Below are 25,660 nucleotides of genomic sequence, written 5' to 3' on the forward strand. Positions count from 1 at the left end.
TTGTCTTGAGCAAGAAAGTAATTTATTAGAGGGTTATTTTCATTATTTTTCAAGATTGCAAGTTTCAAGAGTGATAAGCAATTGGTTGAGCTTCTTGGACCATGTATCTTCCCCTAGCTGTACCAGAGGGCGGGTACACACAGCTCCCTTACTGGCAGAAAGCAGCAGGAGTCAGGTACGTAGAACCACCCACCCCCTCACCCACCAACGTGTTACATATTCACTTCAAGTGGAAGACAGGGACGCTGGTAGGAAGGGTAGGAACTGATAGCCCAGAAAGGGATAAATATGTTCCATAACATATTTAGCAGACCTTGGGAATTACTTAAAAAAAGTAATTTCTGGCCTGAAATTATTTTATAGTTTTCCTTATTTCATTAAATTTCAGATGTATCCATCAAAATTCAGCAACTAGTCAAGTCTTCTGGTTTTGTTAATGCCGAAGGAACAGGAAGAGTCTGTTGTTCAGTTATGGAAACAAGAAAATGTAGTGGCATTTGGAATCAATATTGAGTATACACCGACGACTTTGGTTCATTCATTCATGTAACAGACACTGAGCACTATGTGCTTGGCCGTATACTTGCCCACTTCTGCCTCTTGCTAGTGCTCTGTCTCTAGACAGAGTACTTAACTCTCTAGTCATCAGTATCCTCCCCTGGGAAAAAGAAAAAAGATGGTTAATATTGCCAGATAAAGTATGAAAGACATAGCATGCAAGCATGTTGAGTTTAATCTCAACAAACCTGTGGAAAGAAACAGAAAATAACAGCGGCAGAGCCAGGATTCTAACTGGTATTTTTTTATTCCAAAGCCTATCTGACCCTCTGTAAGTAATTTTTCATGCTGGTTACACCAATTAAAACAATATATTTTAAGTACTTAGTATGACATATAGTATGTAAGGGTACTTAGTATGGTGAACAGATTTGAGAATATCCTCACGGGAACCCTTACAACACGACACACAACATTCTGCAATGGTTCTGGAGTGTATGGCTCAGGACTACTGTTAAGATATTGTTTGTTATTTTGGATTGTTATATGTGATCATCACATTCATAGTACGTAATTTATGTTAGAATGTAAATAGGTTATAGGTTCAAATATGTTAATTATGTAAAGCGATGGTCAAGAATAATCCGAGGGCCAAGATACTGAGAGGCAGCATACAAGTAACACTAAGTTAAAAACATCTGGCGAGGCAGGGAGCCCAAAGAAGACGGATATAGTAGCCCACTGACGGACGGGAAAGGCAGGACCCTTCCCCCTCAATGGGATCCTGTAGTCTAGGCTCCTAATAGTCACTTCTCATTTCAGAGCTGCGCCCAACCGAGTAGAATAAAAGTTTCGAGATGGAAGATTCAGTACTGTGAAGATTTCAATTTCAATTTATTCTCTTACAGTTATGGAGGTCAGAAGTCTAGAATCAAGGTGTCCACAATTCTGTTCCTCCTGAAGCGTTCTGGGGGAGAATCCATTTCCCTGCCCTTTTCAGTTTCCAGAAGCTGCCTGCATTCCTTGGCTTGTGGCCCCTTCCTTACATTGCTGCGTCCTGCCTCAGTCATCACAGCTCCTCCTCATACTGCCTCCCTCTTCCAAGCACCTCTGAGATTTTAGGGGCCAACCTGGATAACCCAGGATACCCTCCTCCCATTTTGAGATTTTTAATCACATCTGCGAAGTCCCTTTCACCATAACATACTTACAGGACATGGACATATTTGGGGGGCGTCATTTACCCCATCACAGTAGGAATTCCATTTCTACCCTTTCATTCCTAGCTGTGCATTTTCTGTCTATACGGGACATGGCACTGTGTAATAGGGGTTTAGAATGTATACTGCATCCTGGCGGATGGCACCTCATTCACTAGGCATTATCTCCAAGCCTTGGTTTGGGTTTTTTTTTTTTTCAAAAGGTTTTTCCAGGCACACCTGAGTGGCTCAGTTGGGTAAGCGACTTGTCTTTCAGCTCAGGTCATGTTCCCAGGGTCCTGGAATCGAGTCCCACATCAGGATCCTTGCTCAGCGAGGAACCTGCTTGTCCCTCTCCCTCTCCCTGCTACTCTGCCTGCTTGTGCTCTCTTTGTCAAATAAATAAATAAAAATTCTTAAAAAAAAAGTTTTCCCACCACTCCACCAGGCCAGCATTTTTTGGGATGGGATAGGACTGGTGAATCACATGGCCATGTGCCCACTGAAACACCTTCGCCGTAAATCAGATCCCTAGGTCGGAGGCAATATTCCGTAGGATACATACTGATGGATCAAACACTTGTAAACCCTTGGATAGCAACGCCGGCCAACACCCTGTGGGCAGGAACTCACACATGCAGATGGGAAGATTCTAGTCAAGGTGAATCACTGCCCTTCTGCGACAGAAGACAGAAGTCCAGTGTAATCCACTTGCTACTTGAGAGAGGGTGTTGTTTCAAGGGCTCAGTGCCGAATGCTAGGGGGTGGCTCCTTGGTGAGTAGAGGCCATGCTGCTAGCATCTTGCCAACCTACATCCTTCAACCGACCTTATTCATGAGCCATTATGCTATTGGGGCAGCTCATGACTACAACTGCTAAAATTAACTGGTGAAGTCTTTTTACTTGTTTAGTTCCTCTTGCGTGATTCAGGTCTCCGGTAGGCCCTGCAATACAAAGACCTTTACTCATGTATCCAATCCTGGAGACTTGACGGCTACCTCTTCTCCCGGCTTCCTTGTCCCTTATCTAATCTTTCCCACTCCAGGTCCCTGATCAACTCATCGACCTATATCTGACATTTGTCATAAAGGTAATTCTTACTTCAGGCCACTTCTCTTTCTATACAAAGTGGACAACCAGAAACACTGCCAATTTTGCCTTTTGGGAGGATTCCCCTCACTTCTGAGGAGGTCTGTCAGGTGGCAGCAGTCTGTTTCTTGTTCGCACCCATATTCCAAGAAAACCAATCAGTGAATTTAGCTGCGCATTTCTGTCCTTCATCAGCAAGCCTGAAGAGCCTCTCAAGTGGCCAAGACTGTGAGCGGAGGGAAGGGCACTGATGCAAGAGTTATAAATATGACAGGAGTCTGGGCCCCCTGCCTGTGCACCTGTTCATTTCCTCTGGCCTTGTCATCCATCCCAGATGCGACGCTTCCATCTTATGATGGACTGACTTGAAGGGTCTGGTGAAACTTAGTTTGTGATGGGCAACACTGGCAACAGGGTTACCTGATGTCCCAAGAGATGCTCAGACTCTACCAACGCCTACTGGCATGCAAGAGCCGTTTCTGGATGATACACAGTTCTCCACTGCTTATTGCCTGGCCTTGCTACAGATGTCTACGTAGGACTACCTTGTGATTTTCCCATTGGGGCTCGCCATCAACTCCCATGGCTCACAGATACTCATACCACACAATCCCCTGGATTGAATGACCCATGAAATAAAGCTAATTATGCTGCAGTTTGTACCTGATTTAGAGCCTTTATGTGCCGTGGATCCCACTGAAAACTGGCAGCCTTCTAAGTCACCTAGTCTCTGAGTCAGAGCAGCATTCCCAAGTTCTGAATTCCCACAGAGAAGCAGAGAGAGGTTGGTCTGCCTCCTTGGTAGAGGAGTACTGATGACTGGGAGAGATGCAAAAACTTCTTTACTGCAAAGGAGCTATCTTAGCATTCAAGCAGACCAGCAGCCCTAAAAACGTCACTATTGTAACAGGTTGCTGTTTATTAGTGATTATTTTCCATCTTTGGAGTGCAATACACTAGTTTTTTATCCGACCTAATTAGTATGATGCAACAGATACAGTAGGTTAGCGTGATACTCTGTGGGATGTTCTGATGGTCTAGATCTCCTCAGACCATAATATGATGGGAGAGTGGAGTCCTACACCAATGCGAACTGCATCTTGGCCAGCTCTCGGGACCCAGGTCCATACATACCCTCATGGCTCCTGATGGTACATGTTGGCTAGATCCTGAAATCACTTTGACACATGGTCCGGCTAAAACTGTTGAAAGTAGACCCCAAAATGAGGCTGTAGCTGCTTCACTGTGGTATTGTGGAAATGTAGTCTTATTCATAAAGTTGTGTTACCTTTATTGGAATTATGAAACTATGCATACGTATAGCTTTGATTTAAAAAAGTAAAATTTAATTACTAAAAGAGAAACTAGGACAGTCTGTCCACCTGTATCTACCTACCTAATGGTGTACGTGCAGCTTTACTGCATGGGCGTTCAATCTAGGAGACAATATGATACGTGTGGTGTGTGTGTGGTTATGCATGTGTGGTGTGTATGTGGTGTGTGTGTGTGGTGCAACTAGGGTATGTACCAAAATACAGTTTTAACTTCATATTCATTATTTTCTATTTGCCTTTGATTCAACCTTGACCTTTAAAAATCCAGGGAGACAAATAGCTATTCTGACAGCTTGTGGCCTTTCTGAAATTATGTGGTTGTTCATCAAGTAACCTGCCAGGTATTATCACATCGAATCAGAAAGATGCCATTGTATTTACTGTTAATATTTTTATATTCAGTTTATAATATAGGTAGGGATACTCAGCACAGCAGTGCTAAGAAATTCTTATGTCTTTATTTTTTTTTTTATTTTTTATTTATTTTTTTTTTTAAAGATTTTATTTATTTATTTGACAGAGAGAAATCACAAGTAGATGGAGAGGCAGGCAGAGAGAGAGAGAGGGAAGCAGGCTCCCTGCTGAGCAGAGAGCCCGATGTGGGACTCGATCCCAGGACCCCGAGATCATGACCTGAGCCGAAGGCAGCGGCTTAACCCACTGAGCCACCCAGGCGCCCCTTCTTATGTCTTTATATGTTGAAATTTCATGTCAGCTTAAGTACTTGTATGTATTTATTATTGCTAGAGTGAATTTCTTCAATGGCTAGTAAATTTATACATTAATTATTATAAATGTCTAAATAGTTAAAAAAAAAAAAAGCTACATAAAACCCATGAACAAGCCCCCTCGAGGCACTGGACACAGGCAACAGACAACCACCCATGGGAGATGCGAACCCACAAGGCGAACACTGACTTGCTCCATCTTACTGCCTGGAGAAAATTTCTGGGCTGTGGCTTGCTGGGGAAGCCAGCGGGAGCCCAGCAGACTCCCAGAGGTGTGGAATGACCAGTCCCAGGAGCCCAGGAATGAGTCCCAAGAGTGGAACGCCAAAGTGGAGAGAGCTACAGACAACTCCGGACATCTGCTGACCATTCTCCTAAAGCAGCAGCCAAGTAATGACCAGTACACACAACACACACTAGAGGAAACTACCAGAGGCCAGGAAAATGACCGGTTTTACGCTTGCCCAGTGAGAACTGGCTGTACCCTGAGACTGTTCAGAGTAACATATATAAGGTTTCTCCTCACAGGTGCTTGTCATGTGGGAGAAAAGTGAATTAAAAATGCTATTTATTAGTTTGTCATCATTTTAAATTTCCTTTTTAAAATGCGTATGTTATATTCCTAGATCAACATATGCATATAATTTACTAAAATTATGAAGTTAATGAACCAAGCAACTCACGGTTGAGGAGTTTAATAGAATTATCATTACTGGTTTTTAATCACAGCCTCTCCATCAAGTGAGTGCGTTACCCGGCAACTAATCCTGATGCTCACAACGGAAGCCTTCAGCGCCTGGACACATTCCTGGACTGAGGTGACAAACACTCCATGATCTTCCTGATCCTTTCAGTCTTTTTTCCTTGGTTCCATGAGTTTCCTCTTCCTGAGCCGGCCAATGCAGCAAGTGCTCGGAGAAAACTGTAGTGCAAATGGACACACGCAAGGTGGAGGCAAGGCTTCAGGGACCCTTGTTGTCTTCCATCCACACGTAAGTCTGGCCCATTCTTTAACTCTCGGTTGAAGCATCCCTGCCCCCATCTTCCCAGGCACACTCTCCACTGCCCCCAACCCATTTCCCCAGGCATGGACGGCTGCCTCCCCTGGGTGTTGCCGGTAAACACCCATTTGTCTCAGCACTTAGTACCATTGTGTCCACGTCACCAGAAGTGATCCTAGTGTGGGCAGGACTCAGCTTGGTGCTTTGTTTTGTTTTTTAAGATTTTTATGTTTAAGTCCTCTTCACACCCAACATGGGACTTGAACTTATAACCCTAAGATCAAGAGTTGTGTAGCCTATCTACTGAGCCAGCCAGGCACCCCTCAGGACTCGGCTTTACTCACCACTGTCTCTGGCCCTCATCACAATGCCTAACAGAGAAAGGACACAGTACATGCCAATTAATCAATGAGTAGCTTTTCAAAATAAGGACATTCTACTTCAACTACTAAAGCAAATGTACAGCAGTTCCTCACACCCAAACTGGGAAATGGTAGTTTACCCTCTATGCAGACTCTTGAATGCATGAGGTATCCCCTATGTGCCAGTCATGGTGGTGAGAGTCTATGTATGTTAACTCACTGAAAGCTAACGAGTATCCTTCAGGAGATGTAAGTTGTTCACCCGTATGTACAGATGGAGAAACTGAATCTTGAGAGGCTGCCTAAGGTCATGGACAAGGGATAGAAGTCAGGAGGTGTATGAGTTGAACCTCAATTCCATGAACACAGAACCCACGTCAACCTTCTGATATCCCTAAACCCTCAAGGCCTGATGTGTCTATCGCAGGGTGAATGCATTCATTCCAATGTGTCTGACTTCAGCAGCCTATCCATAGCTTGCGGCAGACAGGTGACTCCTCAGCCCCTGGACATGTGGCTCCCTGACTCACCTTCCTCATTGCTTCTCCCCTGCCTTCCTTCCTCCCCATATTTGGCTCAAGTCCCAGCATCGCATTTCTAGTCTGAGGCTCAAAAGCTGCAGGCACACATGTGAGAAGAAACCCCATATGTAGAAGAGGGGATGATTAAGGCAAACAGGCAGGATGCTCTGTGGGGTGGGGATGGAACAATCAGGCCCCCTTCTGTGGTGGGATCACATGATAGCTAACATTTCCTGGGGGTGTACTATGTACTAGACACTATTCTTTTTAATCCTTACAACAACCCCCGCCTTCAACATATCTCTCACTGTTTCTTCTCTTCCAAACTGATCTAATGACGATGTCCAAACATTTTCTGAGCAAGCTTTTTGCACTTGCATTTTTTTTTCTCCTTCCACTAGCATCACCCTGACTCCACGTCCCAAGATATTACCCAGTTTTTAAGAGTGAGTTCGGACACGACCTCTCTGAAGACTTCCCCATTCTCAGAACTTTCCTTCTCCACCTCCGCACTTCTATGTCATGCTATTACTCACATGGTACTTAATGTATTCCAAGTCTCTCAGTTTTTGTGTTATTTCTGCTGCTAGGCTGTGAGCTCCTCAGAGACTGGGCTGTATCTAATGCATCCACAGTTCACATACACAACAGGCTCACCGATCCTGTCGTTCCTGATGCTATTAAAAGCAAAGGGCAAGCAGCTCCAGCCCAACCCCAGCCAGCCAAATGCGACATACAATTGTAATCCCGATAAAGCCACTTTCCTATGTTTCCTTCATCAAAAAAACAAGCCCAGATGGCTTCAAAGTGCACCAAAACAAAGCTCTGAAGTGCTTCTCAAAATTAGTCATCCCCAAAGGTAAACAGTGGTTCTCTGCAATTAGTCGTTCCAGTGGTAAACAGTGGTGCTGGCAGACAGCCATAAAATAAGGTGAGGCGTGAAAAACTCTGCAGAAGATCTTACGTTGCATATAGCTCCTTATGTTGGCCCTGACGTCCACCAGAGAAAAAATATGAAAAGGGAGCTTGAGCCCTGTTAAATGTAATATTTTAATTTAAACTTTTAAAATAGGTAGCTTAGGGATACCTGAGTGGCTCAGTCAGTCAAGCACCTGATTTTGGCTTGGGTCATGATCTCAGGGTTCTGGGATGGAGCCCAGCATTGGGCTCCCTGCTCAGAAGGGAGTCAGCTTCTCTCTCTGCTTCCCCTTCTCCCTCTCCCCTTCCCACCCCCTACCTCTCATGCTCACGTGCTCTCTCAAAATCTCTTAAAAAAACAAAACACAACAAAACTAGCTTATTGCATAAACTTAAGGCTGGAAATCTAGTTTCCCCATAATTTAAAGCAGTCATTTTTAGCCTCTTTTCTACAACAAACCTAATGTATAAGACGTCTTCCCCAACACTCATTTAGAAATGCTAAAGGGAATGAAGGCGATAAAATAGAGTAATTCTTAACCTCTTCCTTCCCTAATCTCGTCAGCCTTCATAACAAAGCTGCACCATTTGAGTGCTTTGATTTGGGCTGTACTGCTTAGTCCCATCGATTTCGTATCTCAAATACATCCACTTCCCACTGCCAGCATCCTAGTCCAAGCTACCACCATATCCTCCCTGGACACCCACAGAAGCCTCCTCCAAGGTCTCCCTGCTTCTAGCCTGGCCCCACTCGGGTCAGTGTTCCACACTGTAGCTGGAGTGATTTTGGAAACAGCACTATGTCTTTCACTCTAAAATAACCAATGCCCTGTGTACAACTGCTTATTAGACAATAGCCTGTAAAACACCTTCATTTTGCAAGTGAGGAAATCCAAGGCCAAAAGAATACTGGTACCACATACCAAGGTAAGACAGGACTGAGGTCAGAATTCACTGTACAGACCTCATTTCAGGGAGCCATACTGCTTCTCCCCGATATGCAGTTCATTCTCATTGTGATAATGGAAGACAAACAAGATGACTTGTACTGATCTAGAGCCTGCTTTCAGGGACACAAAATATTAAAATAGGCTGCCAGGAGAAAAGAGAGGTGAGAACCCCGCCTAAACTTATGTATTAAGGGTCACTCACATGTAGATCCTTGTGTCTCAGGATCCACCTTCTCTAGCCAACTAGAGGACAGGGGCGGCATTCCAAATCCAACACTATGTGATCCACGTGGGGAGCATAGGATTTCACTGGCTGGATGTGCAGGATTTGTGTCTTCCATGGTGTCCCGTGCACCTGCTGAAGAAGGGTGGCAAGACGAGTTTCTGCAGATTCGGCCCACCTCTGCCATTCTGGTTTGGTGGCTGCTGATAGCCTTTTCCCCCTAGAATCCCTGGTTGCTCCATTTGTACAATGGTTGGTGATCATTTGCTGAGGATAAGGCCAATGTTCCTTCTCCATTTCACTGCTTCCCGGAGGCTGGTGGTTCTTGCCTGGGTAAGATTCCACATTTTGGTGGATATGCAAAATGCCCCCAGCATCGTGCCGCAGCACTTGGCAGGCAATGGGCCAGCCTTCTTCAGAACTGGGAATCAGCCCCAGGTTCACCCGGTCTGCAATGTTTGAGAGCTTCAGTTTTCTGTTATCCCCAAAGTGTATTTTGCACCGATCTGCCACTCCATTGATATCAAGGTTCTTTCTCAGCGCAGCTACAGCGTGGGGGTTCCACTCGCAGGCATGGACGAACGCAGCGCCAGCATGGACGAGGAAGGGCAATGTAAAATAACCAATCCCTGCATAGAGATCCACCAGCACTTCTCCAGCACAGGGCAGCGATGCCACTCGAAGCTTCTCAGTGATGTTTCCGAAGGAGAACATGCACCGGGTCACGTCAAACTTATACCGGATCCCATTATCCACATGCTCTACCCAGCCATGGTCGCCCAACAGCAGAGTCACTGCTGGCGTTCGAGCGCCATCTGGGGATACCCGCCCTCGTTTGGCCACACGACGGACGCCAAGTGCCGACGCAACAGTCTCCCAGAGTTCTGGTTCCAGATGTTTCCATCGCTTGGCTTGGAAACAGTCCTCGCTCAGCAACAAGAGGTCGCCATGTCGTTGCCAAGATCGGGGCAAATCAGCCTCCAACTCAGCTGACCACGTCACTCCCCGGCCCTCTACCCAGCGACTCACTTCAAGACACAGCCTTTGGGCAGGTGAGCAACCCTGGGCCGCCTTTGAGGGGACAGGATGCAGGAGCTGCGTCACTGTACAGGTGCTGCCGGGAGCCACACGATCCCTCAGCTCGTGCAGGTGCTGCTCCGGGAGAGTCTCTCCCCGCACCGGCAGCGCCACCGTGCCATCCGGCATCTTCTCTACACGGTGCCGTCTGTCCAGGAGTTTCTGCTTCTCGAGATATTCCCTGTATCGCTGGGTAAACCGAGGCTCAGTCACAACCGCGACAACAGCCGCAGGCTTCCCACCTTCCCTTTCCATGTTGCTGCCCCCACATCCTCTCGGATCCCCTCCGCGAGACTCGCGGAGACTCCACTCACCCGGCTCAGCATACCCACCGCGGCTACAGGACCGGCGGCGCAGACGCCGCGGAACCGGTGTCGGAAGTGACGTCAAATGGGCAGGCCGGAAGTAAATACTGAGGCTCTCGGTGACGGGTAGCGTCGCCGTTGCCGTGTGAAGCCGCTGCCGCCATCTTTGTTGTGGTGGACTCTGCTCTTGCTGCCGGCCAACAGAAGATTAACAATAACAAGGAGTTCTGTGGGCTTAAAGACGTCCAGTTTGTCGGTATGCTCCAGACCCCTCGTGCATCTCTTCAGTTCTGCTCCACGGATCCAAAGAGAGAAGTGCGCTTGGGAGGATGGGCTGAATTTGGAGAAAGGCCTCCCATAGTCCCAGGCGGCTCTCAGATCAGTGACAGCGGCCACAGCGAATGAGTCCTCATTCCCCTTTTCCTGTTGAGATAGTCGTCACGTCTCACTGTCCTGCAGTATGAAAAACCAACCAAACAAACAAACACAAAAAACCCACACATGTTTGGAAGTCAGAAGGATCCGAGCAAATCGTATCACCTCTCAGAACCAGAATCGTCACCTGTAAAATGAGACTGACACTAACTTTCTCAGATGACTGCCATGATCAGAGATATTATATATAAAACACTCTGAACAGTGACTAGCAGAGAGCAGATCCCCTAGAGTTATAACGTGCTAAGTTGAAGTGGTTAGATAGTATTTAATACCTGTTGACATACTTTGATATGCTAATGAGGACAAAGAATTCCCCTACACCTAAATTAAAATAATGGAAAATAAGAGTTGGAAAGAAGTCCTCTTCCTTCTACTTAATTCTCACCATTCTACACAGGAGGATATTGAAACCCAGAAAGGTTAACATTCATTAAGTTTCCCAATTCAGGTCTCTATGGGAGGCACAAGGTTATAGCAAAAAGTTTCTTATTTCTTGACACCTATTCAGTCGATCAGAGTTGTTGTCGTTGTCAGTTTTGTCTCTATGTTTAAAATTGAGATTCCATGGAGAAAATATCAAGTGGGATGGGTAGAAGACCCTTTTGGTGTTCCATATAGCTTTTTTATTTCATTTTATTTTATTTATTTACTTGACAGAGAAAAATCACAAGTAGTCAGAGAGAAAGAAAGGGGAAAGCAGGCTCCCGGCTAAGCGGAGAGCCCGATGTGGGGCTCGATCCCATGACCCTGAGATCATGACCTGAGCCAAAGGCACTGAGCCACCCAGGTGCCCTCCCATATAGTTTTGAGATTCACCATTCCTGTATATGCCAATCCAATGTCTTCTAACTGAAAGCACTTAGGAGTCTGCCTGATGGCTTTCTCTGCTCACCAGAATTGGCTTAGCATACATCCAGGGAAGGCCAGAAATGCTGTGGAATTACTGCCCACCCATCCCCCACCTCTTGAGAGCACTCCTCAACCAGCAACTGATGGAAGTTGGTGAATAAATTTTCCAGCTTACGCACACCTTAGTTGGAATACTTCTAAGGTATGTTCTATACTGTCTCCCAGTGTTCTCTTAGGACTTCAGTTTTTCAGTAAAAACTGAAATAGACATAGACATGCCTGTCTATGGCAGGCACGTTCAATTTCTCTTTTCTCTTTTTCCCGGATTATTTCCATCAGTATAGAAACACACTGCCACTTTCCATCTTTAATAACCTCTCTGGATTCTTTACTTCTACTGATATTTTCAAGTTCGTATTTCCCACCACTCCATATCTCCCACTCCCAACTCCAATACCATTTGTGTCTTTAATATCTCAACTTGGTGTCTGATAGGTGACTCATATTTAATAATTGTAAAAGATTTCTTTCCACCATTGATCCTGTGTATTTAATAGTACCATGTTATGCAGCATCCACTCATTTACTCAAGCACACAGTTTGGAAACTATCTCTAATCACCTCCTGCCTCCCACCTTTTCCTCAACTTCCTCTAGGTATTTGATGATTAACTGTCAGGTGTTTACATACTCTATTTGCTCCATAGACTTTTATAATCCAAAGTATATACCAAATTAGTCTACCTCTTTTGATATCCCTAGCCACCTTCCGGGACATAGTTTACTACAGCTGCCTTCTCACTGGTTTCTCCTTTAAGACTCTTACCTTCCTTTTTTTTTTTTTTTTTTTTTTTATTTTTCTACATACCAACTAGGATGAGAATTTTTAAAACATTTTGATCCTATCTCTCCCTACTGAAAGAGTTCCTGCCTACCCGTTGTTCAAAGAGTAAGCTCCTGGCCCATCAGACTATGCATGATCTGGATCCTAAAACTCAGCCCAAGACGAAAAATAGGCCAAGCCTTTTCTCACACTTTTACCTTTGTACTCGCCATTCCCTTTGTCTGAAATGCCCTTCCCTCTGATGATGGAATGGCTGGGGATTTGTCTGAAGGTCGTCTTCTGGTGGGGCCCTCATTCAATTCATCACCATCCCCTCCACTGTTAGGTCTACTCAATACTGTTTGCTAGTTTTGGGGTGCTTGTGTGTCTCAGGCGTTAAGCCTCTGACTTGGGCTCTGGTCATGATCTCAAACAAACAACAACGACAATAATAAAGAAGCTTGTAGATGACCCATGAGTTCCAACACAGAAGAGGATGATTGCTTAGTAAAGGAGAGGTAGGTCAGGGAACTTAACTGCAGAGGAAAGGGGAGGGTGGGCAACCGCCTCTCCTGAAGTGGCCAGAATTATTTAATTCCATATGAATTTTAGTCAAGAGCCCCCAACTGGAGATGAGTCTGTTAGCACCACTTCTTGATGAGATGCCAAACCAAGGATCCATTCACTCTCCTCTCTTGTGAGAGGCGGCATTCAGTGCTTTACCCACCAGGAGCTTTCACGTAGGAAGGAGGTTCTGAACGGTGTTGGGCTGGCTGTAAACACGAGGGCTTGCCTCCATGGCTTGAGAGATCTTGGAGCCTAGAAATAAAGAGGAATCACTGCTTTCAGTTTCTTAGTCATCCCTTCCTTCTGTTCTTCCCTCCGCTTGCTGCACCTGAAATGCTGTTCCCTTCCCCTAGCTGCCTCTTCATTTGTTAACTTCCCTTCAAGGCACTCTATTCTGAGTTGTAGATGTGCTTGTGAATACTTCTGATGCCTTGAGTGAAATGTGAGTGGGGTTGCCATTCCAAGTGCTTCGTGAGCAGGGAGGAGAAATTAAACCATCCATCTCCTGCACTTTGAAGAACACATTCTGTGGCTTTTCCTCTTACCTCACTGAATGCTTCTTCTTGTGGGGGTCCCTGTCTACCTCCTCCACCACTCCTGATCCCCGCTACATTTGATGTTTCCCAGACACGTCACACTCAACACTTCCAAAACTGAACTCAGCTCATGTTCTTCCCACTCCTCTGTATCTCACGAAATGTCCCTGCCAGTCTCCTAGTTGCTCATGTCACAAACCTGGGACTTTTCTTTTACTTATGTCCCTCCCTTGCCCTCAATGCTCATAAAAGAACCACCTCCATTTTGAATGGACTTTACCTGCTGCGTATTTCCTCAGAGAACCCCCTTCTCTCTGCACCAGTGACAGTGCCCTAGACCGGGTCTTACAGTTTCCTCAGTGGATTGCCCACCTCTGTTTACTTCACATAGTAACATAGTGTTATTTGACTCTCTTTATTATTTTATGTCAGAGTATTTGAAGTAAAAACCAAGATGGTGAAGAATTTTTTCATAAGTTTTTTTTATTATATAAAAAGCTACATTGTCATATTACAAAGTATATTATGCCATAATTGAATGTTCCATTATTGTACATGGGCCTTGAATAATTCATATTAAAATTCTCAGAGCTTGAGACTTTGTAATATTTAAGTTATAAAAACTGAAAAACAACAAGATTTAATAAAATTTTTATCTAAAAAACTTTCACTTTAATCCATTAGTAATTTCATTGCATTGTGGCCGGAGAACATACTACGTACACTTTCAATCCTTTTAGGTTTATCGAGGCTTTATTTTATGACCTAGCATATGGTCTATCCTGGAGAATATTCCATGTGCCCTGGAGAAGCAGGTGTGTTCTGCTGTTGGTGTGGAGTGTTCTGTAGTTTTCTGTTAGTCTATATATTTTTAGCTTATTATCAGGTAGAATAATTTTATGGCCATTATAATTAACAACCACAGTCTTAATACAAAAACTAGAACGCTGGGATGCCTGGGTGGCTCAGTGGGTTAAGCCTCTGCCTTCAGCTCAGGTCATGGTCTCAGGGTCCTGGGATTGAGCCCCGCATCGGGCTCTCTGCTCATCGGGGAGTCTGCTTCCTTTCCTTTCTCTCTGTCTGCCTCTCTGACTACTTGTGATCTCTCTCTCTCTCTCTCTCTCTCTGTAAAATAAATCTTAAAAAAAAAAAAAAAACCTAGAATGCCTAGTATTAAGTGCTAATCTAGACATGTTGTCTTCTCCTGCCCCTGTGCACTCAGAACACTCCCTCCCTTTGCTACAGGTCATTTCCATGACTGGTCTCACTGCCCAGGTAATTCCCTTCCTAAAACCAATCAGAACATCTTCAGGAAAGCCTTCTCTGACCTCCTATCCATCTCCCCAGTAAGGAAAATCCCTACCAGTGAGTCTCATAGCACCATGTTCTTCTCTTAGAACCCTTTCCAGTCATATTTATTTCATTTATTTCATATTTATTTTTAAATTTGATTAATGGGTATCTTCCCACAAGAGTGTAAGTTTTGAGGGGCATAAGGAGCTGGATTTCCTCCCACTACTGTATTTCCGTATTGCATTTGTGAGGACCTGCCACATATAGTACATTATCATAAGATATTTGTAGAATGAACATGTGAGTGAATCGGTGAGTGAGTGAATGAATGAATGATGGAAGAAGAAAGATATAGAGGAAAAACAGGTTATGGCCCAAGGGAACGTTTTAGTTCCAAGTTGTTGCCACTAGATGGCAGCAGCAATCAGCACCATAGTAGTTGCAGCTTCTGAGTAACGTTCTTGGGTTTGTTTGTTTTTGTTTTTGTTTTTGTTTTTGTTTTTTTAATTTAAAGGTTTATTTACTTATTTTAAAAAGAGAGCAAGAGAGCGAGCGGGAGTGGGGGAAGGGCAGAGGGACAGAATTCTCAAGCAGAATCCCCGCTGAGCGCGGAGCCAGATGCCCATGCTGCTGGGCTTGATCCTGGGACCTGGGAGATCACGACCTGAGCGGAGACCGAGAACCAGATGCCCAACACGGCGAACCACCCAGGCGCCCCAGGTTCTTGGGTGTCTAATGGATGTCCAGGCCTCCTCAGGGGACCTGCTGTTCCCCACGGACCTTTCTCCATTCCTCTCTATTAGACATCCCTTACTGACATGGCCAATCCAGAGCCATGAATGTGTTTGGCAGCAAGTAATAAAATGGCCATCCAACAGCAGTGCAACAGCGGGTAGAGAAGTAGATCTCTCTCTCTCTCTCTCTCTCTCTATATATATATATATATAGCAAAGACCTGAATGGCTTATAAAGCCATTCAGGGCTTTGTAGCCTGTGTAGAGGTTCAGGGAACTTCCCAGTAAATCAGGCTCCTTCTCAGTCTTAGTGTGACCCTTTTATCCTTGAGACTTCAATATGGACACGATTCCAGGCTCTGTGAGCAAGAGGAGGCAGGAAGAATAGGGCAGAGTATAGAGCAAAGAGAGAGAAGCGTCTGCCTCTTGGACTTCTGCCAACCCCTCTGGGACAGAAAGGGGTCCCAAAGCCACCTCTGCCTGCTGGGGAGTCTGGGGGGTGGACTGGCTTCACTCTTTGATTATGGGGCTAAATCGAGGAGACAGAAGAGAGAGTGTGCAAACATCAGCAGTTAAGTGACATTCCTCTAGGTAGTAAGTGAAAAAGCCCCTGGAAACAACAAAGAGGCTCTGGAGAGGAGTTTGGATGAAAGACAGGAAGGGGGCATAAGAGCAAGGACTAACTTGTATGAAGAAGTTCTACTAACATAGTTTAGCTAAGAAAGGACTGAGCTGACTCTAGTTGCCTTCACGTTTGCTCGGCAAATTCTGAAATTCAAATTCAACTAGGCATCATTTTTTCAGGAAGTCCTTCTGGACTTCTCCTCTTTCCTTTTCCTCCCACCTGGGTTTTAAAAACCTTTTAAGGGACAATGTTTTAAAAAAAAATATTTAGAAGATTATTTTTAAAGTAGGCTCCAAGTCCCATGTGGGGCTCGATCTCACGACTCTTGAGATCAAGTGTCCCACGCTCCACACACTGAGCCAGCCAGGCGCCCCAGATTTAAAATTATTTTATAGTGGCACTTAGGAAAATAATAGGTAACATTTATAAAGTGCTTACCATGTTCAAGGCACTAATTTCAATGGTTTCTATTAAGGAACTTTTTCAAGAACTCTGTGAGGTCTTTACAATTATCATTCATGTTTTTAAAGAAAGGATATGACCATTGTCACGGTCTAGGAAGTGGAGCAGCCAGGGTTCACATCCAGACCAGCTGACCCCTCAGTCTCCATGTTAACCCCCTGCCCCATGCTACTGACCAGCATTATTGACATGCCAGTTTTTGGAGGTCTCCAAAATGATGCCACATACCCCATGAGTATGCATGATGGTCCCATGCATATTAATATTAAATTTTTATTAAATTTTTTCTTGCAATTCATTTTTTGTGTCCTGTATCTTTAATTTCTCTGTCTGTATATACATAATGAAGTACATAGTATATTACCACTGTAATTTTTTCTTCCTGCAATTCATTTTTTGTGTCCTGTATCTTTAATCTCTCTATCTGTATATACATAATGAAGTACATAGTATATTAGCACTGTAACTCTTTTCCAGGGTTTAAAAGTAAAATACACAAATGCATAGTTTAGAGCTCTCAGGGTTAGAGAGGTGCAGGTGAGTAGCTGGGGCTTTTCAGAGAAGCTGTAGGAGCATATTTGTATTACTAGATGTCTCCACCAGGGGGTGCTTTCATGGGCAAGGAGACCCTTACCTTTCCCAAAGGGAGGGCTTAGGGATTTCATCACTTCCTTTGTACGGCTGCAGTTAGCACTCTCTGAACACACTTCCCATCTTCCTTTTGCACACTGGATGACTTTATCCACCTGGCTGCTCTACCCATCTTTAGGCTTTAGGAAATCACTGCAGAAGATGACCTATCCCAGCCCAGAGAGAAGGCGGAAGAGAATTCTTATCTCTCATCTCTACCTACCTAAATACTTTACCCCTAAACTCAGCTCAGGCATCACCCTCTCCTCCTTCCCCCACCATCCCCCCCCCCATCTGAAGGAATTCATGCCTCTGTTGGTGTGCCATTAACATCTGTTCCCTTCTCACACGTAGCACATGCCACAGGGTACAGAGATCCACTTCGCCGAAGGTGACCCCCTTGAGAGAAGGGGACCATGTTTCCTTCTCTCTGGCCTGATGCTCAGCACAGTGCCTGGGCGAGGAGGCGCACAGTAAGTAACTATGGGTCCAGAGATGACTTTCCAGGGTCAGGCTGTTCTGCTCTCTGGGGACTAAAAAACGTGACCCATCTCACCCAGCCGAATTAAGGCATGGTGGCTCCATTCACACAAAAATTCACCTTTGGACAGCATTGGCTTGTGAGTTACTTTCCTGTTCTGAGAAGTGGATCTACTGTGATGGTGATGAAGTTTAAGCTTCAGGTCCCGTCAGGTGCATAGGTTCCTTTTGAAGACCCTGCGTGACGCCTTTCACAGCAGTTTCACAAGGTCATGTGTTTTTGTAAAATTTGCAAAAGTAAGATGACTTACCCATAAATGGTTAAAATTGGTGTGTCACCCTATGCCCCCTTCCCCTCTGGTAGGGTGTGGATGTGGACATTTTGGGGAGGCGGTAGGTGAGGTTAAGATGGAATACACTTAGTCTGATTTGGTGGGATACATTTAGGTGATCCCATTCTCTTCCGTGTGTGGTTACGTTCTTGCCAGACGTTCAGGTTTAGGAATTATAGAGATAGTTGTATGACTAGCCACTGGATTCCCCTGGGCTCTTGTGTTTTTTTTTTTTTTTAAGATATTATTTATTTATTTGGAGAAAGATACAGTGAGAGAGGGAATACAAGCAGGGGGAGTGGGAGAGGGAGAAACAGGCTTCCTGCTGAGCAGGGAGCTGGATATGGGGCTTGATCCCAGGACCTGGGATCATGACCTGAGCAGAAGGCAGAGGCTTAACGACTGAGGCACCCAAATGCCCCTCCTCCAGCCTCTTGACGGGGAAGTATAGGACCAGGTGTCCCATGGTGATGCAGGCATGTTCTCTGATGCTGGGCAGTGGAAGGATGAGAGGCATGGAGGAGAAACCAAGTTCCTAAAGTAGGGCATCCATAGCTAGTGTGCAGAAAGCTACTTTTAACTTTCAGGCATGTATACTTTTAAATGGAGAATTCAGTTCTCATCTGATTAACATTCGGTTCAGAATATACTAGATAACACAGCACATTCATTATAAATGTGCCATACATTAGAAAAGAGCTAAGGAGTGGGATGGAAATCATTATATATATACATATATATATTTTTTTAATTTTTAAAGTAATCTTTACACCCAACATGGAACTTGAACTTGACCCAGAGATCAAGAGTCACATGTTCTACTGCAAAGCTAGCCAGGAATCCTGAGAGTTTAATGACATTTAGACATTAGAGAGTTTAGAGACATTTAGTGAAACATCATATTCAACACAAGTTCAACTCACTGAGACACCTGCTTCCCATGCAAAAACACACAGAACTCATTAAGCTGTTTCCATGGACTTTCAGAGCAAGAATCTTGCTGCAGGCCTGTGTTCTAGCCTCCAGTCTTAGTCACTACACCGTTCATCATTCAACCTCAGCAGTACTCAGCTTTTCTGGGTTAAGTCTCTTTTTGGCGAAACAGAGTTAAAATAATTTGCAGCAGGTGCATATCCAGCAAGGGGGAACTTTCTGTAGGACAAGAACACAGAACCGAGAGTAAGAAGGAAAAGAAGGACAGCCTGGTTCTCCAAAGTCGGCGGCAAGGTGGGTACCTGACAAGTAGGCAAGGTCTTACCTGATGCTTGTGTCTCACTTTGGCCCTCCTGGGAGTTTCCAAAAGACTCTCCTGTCACTCGACTCATTAATCTTAAAAATGACAAACAGGTAATTTCTCTGACAACATGTTTCGATTTTTTAAAAAAGATTTTATTTATTTATTTTCCAGAGAGAGAGAGAGAGAGAGAGCGAGCACAGGCAGGCTGAGTGGCAGCAGAGGCAGAGGGAGAAGCAGGCTCCCCGCCGAGCAAGGAGCCCAATGTGGGGGACTCGATCCCAGGACGCTGGGATCATGACCTGAGCTGAAGGCAGCTGTTTAACCAACTGAGCCACCCAGAAATCCCTGTTTTGACTTTTTGATCAAGAAATTTTAAAACCAACTGGTTGAGGATCTTCCAAAACATTACAGTTAAACACACTTTTCACATAAAAACCTTTTTTTTTTTTTTTTTTTTTTTAAAAGAGAGCAATGCAACTTCATTTCTTCCGCATAAAACCAAGGGAGACCGTAATTTGGTCTTTGCCCTTAATGTCCCATAGATGAAAAAATTAAAATCCTGTTTTGTTGCTGTTATGTATACTTTTTAAATTAAAAAATTAAATGGCAGACCCTGAGTGGCTCAGATGCTTCTGCGTCTGCCTTCAGTTCAGGTCATGATCTCAGAATCCAGAATTGAGCCCTGCGTCGGGTTCCCTGCTCAGTGTGGAGCATGTTTCTCCCTCCCTCTCTGCCCATCCCCACTCCCACTCAAGCTTTCTCTCTAAGAAATAAGTAAGATCTTAAAACAAAAACTAGATGGCAACACACAGATTTGAGTTTATCAGAATTCTTATGCTTGTAGGCCACAAACCAGTAGCAATATTAAGACCAGTAAGTAGTTCTGTGAAGTTCTTGGAATGTAGATTCCAAGCCCTGATCATAAAAACCAATGTCAAGAAATCCTCTAACATGTTAGAGGAGAGGCTGAATCATATTCCTATGCTCCATGTAGGAAAGGATACTATAAAATTGTCACATGTAGAGGGGATCCAAGGATATGCAGCTAAGCATGAAGAAAAGGTCTTAAATAGGTGTATTAAATAATATTGCTATTTTTCTGTTTTGTAATGTTCGTGATATGTGTGAGGTTTTCTTTTTTTTTTTTTTTAATTAACCATATGTGGGATTTCTTTTCTTATCCTAGATACATATTTGCTTTTGTTCCTATTTTAATATTTGTAATTTTATATTCTTTTTTCCCATTTTTGAGGTACAGTTGACATATAACATTATATTAGTTTCAGACACACAACATAATGATTCCATATTTGCATATAGTGCGGGATGATCACCATAAGAGTCTAGTAACAACCATCACCACACACAGTTACAGATTGCTTTTCTCTTGAGATGAGAAATTTCAGATCTACCCTCTCAGGAACAGATATGCAACACAGTCATATCAGCTGTAGTCCTCATGCTGTCATTATATCCGTCTGACTTATTTATCTTATAACTGGTAGTTTATCCTTTTTGACCCTTAAAGATGGCCACAGATTGCTACGTCCCAGGCCCCACAGAGCCAGGATCTACCACCCAGGCTCCCCACTTCTCCCTCACCCCCGCTCCTGCATTTTTGCCAAATCTCCCTTTTCGTTCTATCCCCAGGCTTCTTGCCCAGACTGTTAGCATTTACCCGGGATTCGTCCCTGATCCTGGGGACTGGCCTTTGAGGAAGAACTTCGGGAAGCCAGACAGGCTAGTCCTGCTCTCTCCTGTTACCTCCCTCCCGAGGTCACAAGCCCTAAGCCTTGTAAATGTGAGTGGGAACAGAGGGAAAAAAGGGGGTACCTGAGAAAAGACAAAGCTTGGAAAGGAAAACTTTAAGATATGGTCTAACGCATCTATTTATTGTGAATTATTTGTTCTGAGTATGTCTGCCAGGCCTTGTCCTGTGAAAGTCTTACTTACCTAAATTTCACATCACCTGCACGGCGGACCTGTGAGTCCTGGCTTCCGCCTGCTCTACAACAAAGCTGCGTCCCAGAGAGACACTAACCGGTGCAGGGTGACACTAGACCCATGAGCCTGGGTGAAGCAGTCCTCGGGTGCACCGCGTCCTGAGGGCAGGCGCGTGCGGCGTCGCCGTGGAAGCCAGGGCAGATCTGTCAGGGAGAGACAGTGTGGAGGTGTCAGGGAGAGGCAGAGCTGGGCCTGTGGACGCAGCAGCTCGGATAACAACTGTGCCACCTGAGGCGTGTTTCACTGAAATTATTGGGACCTCAGTTTCTACAGCAGTAACTTCACAATGTGGAGCTGAATTCTCTGCACCCCAGTTTCCTCACAAGAAAATTGCCGATGGCCAGTTGGGTGGCTTCGAAGGCTCCATCTCGTCCAGACGTTCTGTGGCTCCAAACCGCCTTTTAAATTCCAGCCACCAGAGTGGCTTCTCTCAAAGTGACCCCACAGGGTCCCCCCAACACACACACACACACACACACCATCTGAATGATCTGGGGGAGCAGGTTTAAAAAGCACATTCCAGGTGCTCAACGTGGAGCATCTATGTTCTACCGACCGGCACCATGAGAGATGAGGAGGGGACAGAGCTTAGAAGGACAGACACAGATTTAGGTTTTTCAGGAGTTCTTCCGGGGAGATTTCCACCCCTGGCTTCATCCTCTCTACTCTGCTACCTATAGCAAGTCACTTCAGCTCTCTGAGCTTCAGTTTATCTTTACACGGTGACAAGAACTGTACTTCTCACAGAACTGCTGGAGAGGTCCAGAATTTTATGTATGTGAAGTCCTCAACAGACTGCCTGGCACATAGGAGGGTTTAAAACTTTCTGGCTGTTGCTTCATGATCATGACCGTCATCGTCATGGTTGTCGTCACCATCACTCCAGAACAATGCCTCGTCGTGGGAGGTGTTCGGAGGTGTGTTTTCATGCATTGCATAAATAAGCGAATTATCTTTCATGGAAAAAAAAAGAAGAAGGAGAAGAAGGAGAAGGAGAGGAAGAGGAAGAGGAAGGAGCAGACCCATGCTGGGACCTTGTTGGTGTTGCTCACTTTCTTACCTGTTTTCTGTCTCAGGGTATGATAGGACCCCCTCATGGAGTCATTAGGAGAGTTGCAGGAGAGGACGAGGCCAAGTCGGCCACTGGCGTTTCCCATCACCAAAGCGACGGGAGCACACTTGCAGACCCACATTCCCATCTGCACTCCATCAGCCCACAGGGCGCCAGGCAGAGACCCCGGGGACAGCCTCCTTCAGTTCGCTCCATCCAGAAACTGGCCTTGCTGCCTGCCCAGCCTTTCAAGAACAGGTCGCAGGAGTCAATCTGGCATTCTTCCTTTCTCACTCTTCAATAGCCAGTCCTTCAGCAAGGTCTGTTCTAGGTTCAAAAACGTCCTTGGGCATGCCCCCAGCTCTCCACTGTCATTGTCTTCACCATTATCTCCTGTCCAGATGACTCTAGCTTTAAACTGGAATCCCCAGGTGTACCTAGAATTTGTTCTCTATACAGGAGCCAGAGCTCTCTTTTTAGTACATAAATCTGATCATGTCTCTCCTGCAGCTCCAAACCATTCGATGTCTTCCCACTGTTCTTGGGATAAAATTTCACTTACACATGCCACAAAGCTGAGGATGGTCTGGCCTGCCCAGTCCCACAGAGTGTTCCAGGTTCTTTGCCGTCTGTCAGCATTTCCATCAGCTTCCTCTCTAGGAGATGCTCTTCCTCAGGTCTTCATACGGCTCCCCCTCTTCATCTTTATGTCTCAGCTCAGACGTTACTAATTGATTCAGAGCATTCCTGGACCACCTTGTCTGGAGTGTCCTCTTCCAGGTTGCTTTTCTTCAAGATCTTGCTGATTTCTTCAGCGTGTCCCCACAACTTGTGACCTTCTTAATTTGTTCATCACTTATGTAATGTGTCTCTCCAGCTTTTTCACGCAGGTCAGAGACTCAGCTGTCGTGTTCATCACTGTACCTCACTGGTCATGGCAGCAAAATAACTAGTGCATAGTAAATATTCAATTAATGCTTCTTGAATGAGTGACTATATGATTAAGGAACGTATAAGTGAGTGAAAGATGAAATAAATGGTGTTCTCTCATGCTAACCTCCCACTGTCCTAGACAGGTCCTGGACAGAAATCTGCTCTGCTCGGGTAAATGGTGTATGCTGGTGGTAGAGTGGCCCAGTAGGAGACTCAACCCATGAGAAGGGACACTCAGAAGGAATCCAAGGACACAACCTGAAAACACCAGAGTTTTATCTTATAATACTTCCTAAAGAATCCATCAAGGTTAGACAGGAGGGGTGCATTCTAGATAAAACGGGGTATTGGCAATGCTGGAGTAGCAAAGGGGTTTCACTTTACAGCGCTACTCAGGCGAATGAGTCTTGAGGGAGACGAAGAGAATCACAAGCTCCTTACCAATTAATCCACAAGTTTTGGTAATGGCTGCAAGGTCTGGTACCTGCACCTGGAGGAGAGCATACAGGTGTTTTGAGTCAGCTTAGGTACACAGTAGGAAAGGTGCCAAGAAGTGGCCCAGGACAGCATGGTTGCCCAGAGCAGTGCTCTCTTTGATAGCTCAAAACTTCAAGTGGAAATCCTCTCCATCTCTACTACTTATGTTAGAGGCAGGAGAAACCAAGGGACCTAACTCAGTACCTGCAGAGCAGGAGAAGGTCTACGGGCTCCATTTTGCTATTAAACAAGCTTTAAACTTAACCAACATTTTCTTCTTTCTTTAACAGGAAAAGAATTGACAAAACTTTAAATCCACACACATATGGTCAACTAATTTTCAAGGAAGGCACCAGAAATACACAATGGGGAAAGGATAGTCTTTTCAATAAATGGTGTTGGAAAAACTGAATAACCACATGGAAAGGAATGAAATTGGATGCTTATCCACACACAAAAATGAACGCAGAATGGATTAAAGACTTAAGTGTAAGACCTGAAACTTTAAAACCCCTAGAAGAAAACATAAGGAAAAAGCTCCTTTACATTGGTCTTGTTAATGACCTTTTTTGGGAAGTGATACCAAAAGCACAGACAACAAAAGCAAAGATAAACGAGGGGGACTACAACAAACTAAAGTGCTTCTGGACAGCAAAGGAAACAAAATGGAAAGGCAACCTATAGAATGGGAGAAAATATTTGCTAACTGTATATCCAATAAAGGGTTAATATATAAGGGACACTTAACTCAATAGCAAAACCAAAACAAAACAAAACCCTAATAACCTGATTAAAAAATGGGCAAGGATCTAAAGAATCATATTTCCAAAGAAGACACGCAAGTGATCAACAATTCTGTGAAAAGATGCTCAACATCGCTCCTATCAGGGAAATGCAAATCAGCTATCCCCTCACATCTGTCAAATGTCTGTTATCATAAAGACAAGAGACAGCAAGTGTTGGAGAGGGCGTGGAGAAAGGAGAACCCTTGGGCACTGTTGGTGGGAATGTAAATTTGTGCGGCTGCTATGGAAAACGGTGTGGGAGGTTAGACACTCTGACCTCCCATTCATTAAAAATAGAACTACTGTATGGTCCAGCCACTCACTTCCGGGTATGTATCCTAAGGAAATGAACTTGCTATCTGGGAGAGATTATCTGTACTCCATATTCATTGTAGCATTATTCACAATAGCCAAGATATGGAAGCAATCTAAGTGTCCATTGATAACTGAATGGTTATGAAAAATGTATTTATGTAATACGGATATCATAGAAATATATGACATATAATATTCTTATATATTATATTGTATATATATATTTCTATGATATCCGTATTACATGAATACATTTTCATAAATATATATAGTCAAATATATTTATATATATATTTATATATATTATATTTATATTATATATATTTTATATATATAATATATATAATTATATATTATAGTCCATTATTCAGCCATAAAAAAGAAAATCCTGCTACTTGCAACCACGTGAATGAAACTAGAGGGCATTTTGCTCAGGGAAGTAAGTCAGATAAAGTCAAATATTCTGTGATCTCCCAGGTGGAATCTAAGCAAGCAAACAAAAAGTCTGAACTCATAGAAATGGAGAAAAGAAAGATGGCTGATGAGGGCCGGGGGCTGAAGGAGATGTGGGTTAGACGGCATCAACTTTCAGTTACAGGATAAACAGGCTCTGAGAATCTAGTGTACAGTATGGTGACCAGAGTTAATATACTGTTTTATACACTTAAAAATAGCGGAGTAGATCTTAAGCATTTTCACCAAAAGAAAAAGTAACTATGTGACGTGATGGGTGTGTTAGTCAACTTGACTGTGGTGAACATTGCCCTGGGTGTCTGGCTGGCTCAGTTGGTTAAGTGTCTGACTCATGGTTTTTGGCTCAGGTCTTGATTCTGGGGTTGTGAGATCGAGCCCCATGTCAGGTTCCGTGCTGGGCATGGAGTCTG

At 44.4% G+C, this 25,660-nt stretch overlaps 1 protein-coding gene and 1 long non-coding RNA gene across 8 annotated transcripts; both read right to left on the reverse strand.

Annotated features, from left to right (window-relative positions):
• TRMT12 (tRNA methyltransferase 12 homolog) lies at window positions 1-10,300 on the reverse strand. 7 transcript variants are annotated; one of them, XR_009351588.1, is made up of 3 exons: window positions 8,804-10,300; window positions 6,195-6,221; window positions 1-658 (listed from the first exon to the last, which is right to left on the reverse strand). XR_009351588.1 is itself a non-coding variant. In XM_059165665.1 (2 exons), exon 1 carries the CDS (start codon window positions 10,154-10,156, stop codon window positions 8,837-8,839), a length of 1,320 nt encoding a protein of 439 aa, XP_059021648.1. In that variant the 5' UTR covers window positions 10,157-10,300; the 3' UTR covers window positions 1-658; window positions 8,804-8,836. The 7 variants fall into 7 exon arrangements, 4 of the variants coding, with proteins under 4 accessions (XP_059021648.1, XP_059021651.1, XP_059021650.1 ...); XR_009351586.1 differs by lacking the exon at window positions 1-658 and adding an exon at window positions 5,529-5,771; XR_009351587.1 differs by having other exon boundaries at window positions 6,195-10,300.
• A 4,903-nt stretch (window positions 10,301-15,203) lies between these two features.
• LOC131826424 (uncharacterized) lies at window positions 15,204-24,979 on the reverse strand. Its single transcript, XR_009351590.1, has 4 exons — window positions 22,276-24,979; window positions 21,165-21,358; window positions 19,233-19,303; window positions 15,204-19,126 (listed from the first exon to the last, which is right to left on the reverse strand). It is a non-coding gene; the product is annotated as an uncharacterized LOC131826424 (long non-coding RNA).
• Window positions 24,980-25,660: the final 681 nt, after the last annotated feature.

This window comes from Mustela lutreola, chromosome 3 (assembly GCF_030435805.1).
Source record: "Mustela lutreola isolate mMusLut2 chromosome 3, mMusLut2.pri, whole genome shotgun sequence".
NCBI lineage: Eukaryota > Metazoa > Chordata > Mammalia > Carnivora > Mustelidae > Mustela > Mustela lutreola.